The 5,000-nt window shown below is 39.6% G+C and overlaps 1 protein-coding gene across 1 annotated transcript in view; it reads right to left on the minus strand.

Moving 5' to 3' along the window:
- LOC134182648 (ectonucleoside triphosphate diphosphohydrolase 7-like) overlaps window positions 1-3,870 on the minus strand; it is a 5,564-nt gene extending 1,694 nt beyond the window's left edge. The window contains exons 1-5 of the mRNA XM_062650085.1: window positions 3,428-3,870; window positions 2,560-2,814; window positions 2,288-2,445; window positions 903-1,382; window positions 259-344 (exon numbers count right to left, since the gene is read on the minus strand). Of these exons, the coding sequence (XP_062506069.1) occupies window positions 259-344; window positions 903-1,382; window positions 2,288-2,445; window positions 2,560-2,814; window positions 3,428-3,854 (1,406 nt within the window). The 5' untranslated portion in view covers window positions 3,855-3,870. The remainder of the gene's footprint in view (window positions 1-258; window positions 345-902; window positions 1,383-2,287; window positions 2,446-2,559; window positions 2,815-3,427) is intronic.
- Between the last annotated feature and the right edge of the window lie 1,130 nt (window positions 3,871-5,000).

Genomic DNA, 5,000 nt, shown 5'->3' on the forward strand with positions numbered 1-5,000 from the left:
TTTAGTCATTGCAGTATCAAACCTGGGCCTTAGTATAGGGGCTCTTGTACGTACGTACGTACAAACCAAAAAATGTATGTATGTATGTATGTATCTATGTATCTATGCATCATGTGAACAAAACTATTAGTAAGATCCAAGAATTGCCTTTGACATAGTTCATGGTTATCGGCTGATGAATTGTAAGTATAATGATCAAGACTAAAAGCCTAGATTCCTATGGCTCACAGTATAGTTAATGTCACAGCACTGTATTACCTCAAACGATCCCATCCTGCATGTTTTGGGTAAAGCTTGGACTTGAAGTGACGTTCCAGTTGTGACCATCTTGTGTGACAGTAAGCCTACAAATAAAAGATTCAGTAGAGAGACAGACAAGCAGACAGACAGACAGCCAGCCATTGGGGAGAACGGGCCACCAGATACCTACAGGAATTATCAACCAGGTCGACGGATGATGATGGGAATAAGAATGCTAAAGAATTCATGTGTTACTGGAGAAAACGATTCTCAACAGCGCTACAATGTTGCAATGCTAAAACTATTGCAAGGAAACTATCACGCTTTTTTATCTACAAGTTCTAACAATCTATAGTTTTGCATACATTAGTTTGTTACGTGTACTCACCCTATTGGGTCTCTGAAACACTTGAAATAGTTTTGGTTGTAATATAATTTATTTATGAAAATATATGAAAAAGACATACATACATACATACATACAGACAGACAGACAGACAAACAGACAGACAACCAGATAAACAGACAGATAGACAGACAGATATACATACATACATACAAACATACATACATACAGACAGATAGACAGACAGACAGACAAATAGATAAACAAACAACTAAAATACAACCACAATGTACTACACATGGTCTGTCTTGCTCACCATTGCTACTCTTTCAAACTTCCGCGCATCATATAAACCACTCAATCCTGCCATGTCTGTCGTAAACCAATACTCCCCGACTCCAAAGAAGTCACTCTGCTGACCAACTGGTGGCTGTGAAGCAACCCCATCACTCACACAAGGTACCTTACCACAAGGCAACGCCTTGTCAATAACATTCCTCAACATCCGACGACAATCCGTAAAATTTCCAATCCCAATCAACGACAACTGAACGTTTCTCTCTTTCACAGTCACAACTTCTCGTCTGTTGAGAGGAAGACAAGGATCAGTGACTATAGACAGTGATGCATTCGTGGACGTGTGACGCGTATCGAGAAGAAAGTTGTGATATCTAGAGAGAGCCTCGTTGGAGCCGTAGCTGAGGAGAGTCGTCACATAGAGCCGATGGGAATGTATCGTGCTGTGAGAATCGCAGCCAAGGTTGATGATCGCTGTATTGGATGGAAGAATCGACGTCTAGAACAAGATAAAACACTGTCGGTGTACTGTATATCTGAACGTTTAGCTGCATGCCGGTGTAAGCTGGGATTAACAGAAACTTGCTTGTCGGTCTCTGGTAACGATACCAGCATGCCGGTATAGCGCAAGGGAGTGCCGGTACTACTACACATGTGTGGTAATTCTACTGCACATGCACTGTAATTCGATTCGATGGCAGACGTTGACCTACTAGAGAGTGCAGCTTCTCCCGAAGCCCAGCTAGAAGAGAGAGAAGTATCGAGAATGGATCTTTGCAGTGTGGCAGAAAGTCGTACGAGTACGACAAGCCCGGTGGAAACAAAATGAAAGTCGCCAGGAAATGTGGAGTGTCTCATCAGTGATGAGATGCCTTCTAGCAGATGAACAGTTAATTTAAATGTTAGTTCAATCAATGTCTAAGAACGGATGCAGCATATAACTGTGGGTCTAGTCTATATGGAGGTTGGTCAAATCACCTCTCTTTTTCCGGCATGCCGGGATACCCCAGACTATATGGACACCCTGGTAATCCTCAGCTCATCAAGCCAGCATGCAGCTAAATGCGTGGCAATACAGTAGCTAGGAAAACAGCTCAACAGTCTCTGGTAACGTTGTCATTACGTGTCAAGAACAATTAGACAAAGCAATGTATTGAAAAAAGTGTAACCATATTGGCATGTTAACCAATGAATAGATCAATATATAAAATCCAGAGAATCAACTGCCACACGCAAACAAACAAACAAACAAACAAACAAAAGACAAAGAGACAGAGAGACACACACACTAACAAGTAAACAAAGAAAACAATCTGAAAATAATTAATTAATTAAATAAAAACAGAAAATAAACAAAGAAGTATGCAAACAAACCGATATGATAGACAAATGTTCTATTGTTACTTTGTCATCGACTTCAAATGTGATCTGTGCCGAAGCTCCTCCCAGATCTAATGCTCCCACAGTTGACTGTTGTGGAACGGGACTGCTGCTGCTAAAAGTTGTGCGAGAATGATCAAATCTACCCAGAACATAGTTCACAGCAATCCAGCCATAGATTCCTGTCCAAAACCAGACAGAAATAAAACAAGAAACCTTGTGTGTGTCATGTGTGTGTGTGTGTGTGTGTGTGTGTGTGCGCGCGCGTGCGTGCGTACGTGTGTATGACATTCTACCTTCCATTCTGCCAGACAAAACCTCCACGTGAGTGTCAGGCAAATGAAACACATAATTGCTTCTGATATTCAACCGCAACGTCTGCAACAGCCTGTCCTGCTTTTCCTGAGGTAGAAGTCTAAGACCAGCAGTTGCCAAGACAAAGAGCTGAGTATCTCGATGGCTCGACTCCGGAATATTTGTAGCAGCAAAATCAAGTAGTGGCCGCAGTGAATCAAATGCTTTCTGAGGATCGTCCACAAATGAAGAGATTCCTATACATAGTACAAATCAATATTGATGATACACACATGCATGCAAGTAGTGTGTGTGTGTGTGTGTGTGTGTGTGTGTGTGTGTGTGTGTGTGTGTGTGTGTGTGTGTGATCATCAACACAGATATGAACCTCCCTTGGAAAAATAGGCTTCTTGATATCAGCCGCATGGTCAAATTACCATGCATTTTCTATTAATTAAAAATCTACTGCAATAGAAGATTGCAATTCTCACACATTTGCCGTCTTATCAAAATAGAAAATAAAAAAATAAAAAATAGAAAAATAAAAAAATAAATAAAATAATAAATAAATAAATAAACAATATAAAATAAAAAACTATAAAAATAGAAAATAAATAATAAAAAATCTATAAAAATAAAAAATAAATAAATAAATAATATACAATAGATAAAAAACTATAGAAATAAAAAATATAAAAATAAAAAATATGAAAATAAAAAAATATGAAAATAAAAAATAAAATGTGAAAATGAAAAAAAAAAAAAATTAAAAATAAAAAAAATAAAAAAATAAATAAATAAAAAATAGAAAAATAAAAAATAAATAAAAATAACTTATTCTATAAATTTATATTCAAGCTTGATAGTGACCTGGTTCTTGCTTTTTCACCATCCCTCTTCCATTGCCATCTTTCATCTGCTCAATTCTCAGTAATTCTTCTGGATTCCCGGAATGCTGGAGCCAGCGGTACAGATAGGCACGCGACCCACTACTCCCGGCATCAATAACAATACCACGTGACCAATCCTGTCGAACACTCTTTGATGCTTTGCCACGCGTTCTAGGGTCGAAATCGACATCTCCGTTTGCCGGCCATTCAATTAAAGGCATCCGAAACGCGTTGAAATACACAGCAAAAAGACAAACGGCGAGGAGAGCGACGACAAAGAAGCGCAACGTGAAGACGCTGGTAATTCGTTCATATTTCCATTCTGATATCGGCGAGCATCTTGTAACGTAAGATTTTAATCTCAAGACGACTTCTGATCGTTGTGAGACGGAGAACGACCATGACATCCTCAGTAGTAGGCATACGTGGTGATGAAACACCCGGATAAAGACCGTCACGTGGGTGAATACCTCGTTCAATACGAAAACTGCTGCAGCCTATTTCTCTACCAGATTCTTGTTTAACTGCATCTAACTGTTTTCTAGCCAGGTGTTCCGTCGCTGTCGACATACGTCTAGACTCTAGCCTAGCAGAATCTAATTCCTGTGTTCTAGTACGTACAGTCCAATAATACGGGTTATTATTCAAATAGCCCGGATATTCTGTTGGACTGAAAGAGCCCGAACTCTCACTCTTGGCGTCTGCTCACACTTTGCAAGCAAGTTTGGATAGACTATACCTCTCGAAAATCGATTGTTTTAATTTATAACGTTCACGCACGGTAAGGGTTGCTAGTTGGCAACTAGACGTTGAATTATGATCATACAGACATTCACATACGGCAAAGAGAGACATGCATGCACACCATCCAACCTCCTACTTCAGCTACCTCGTACTGCACGTACTGCAAACAATACAGTTACTGAACACAAGTTCTAATTCCTCTCTAATTCAGTCACTTTTGTGATGGAGGAACTTCTGCAATCATAATGCGAGATACTGATTTCCATCCTGTATGGCCATCATACGTTGTTGATTTCCATTTGTTACAGTTTCCAATGTTGAATCCAATTGTGACTTGACCTGCTGGAACGTTCTCACAGTATCCCTCAAGCTGGCTGTGACGATGACGGTGATTATTAGCTGGATGACCATACACAATTCCCTTTATAGTCATAGGTCCACTGCACTCGTTACTGTTGAATGTAAAATACCATCAAGAACAGCAAGGACCACTGGAACAGTAAACATATAAAGTTCCTGCATAAGCAATGTGTAGAGCTGAATTGCTGTCTTGTTTATTAAAATTACATTTCTGTTGAACAAATGAAAATGAATAAGCAAGTCACACACTGGTTGTTGCAATCACAAAACATTATGGAATAATCTGAATCAGACCACTGTCCTTCCCATCGTCTCTATTCCACACACACTGTTTCCAATTGAGTGTCACAGCTGCTCCTTTTTCTCCTTTCCTTCCTTCCTTCTCCTCTCATGCCTTGTAGACCTTGTGGACCTTGTGGACCTATCTTGCCAGCATTACCTTTACTCCC

This window comes from Corticium candelabrum, chromosome 1, assembly GCF_963422355.1.
Source record: "Corticium candelabrum chromosome 1, ooCorCand1.1, whole genome shotgun sequence".
Classification (NCBI taxonomy): Eukaryota; Metazoa; Porifera; class Homoscleromorpha; order Homosclerophorida; family Plakinidae; genus Corticium; species Corticium candelabrum.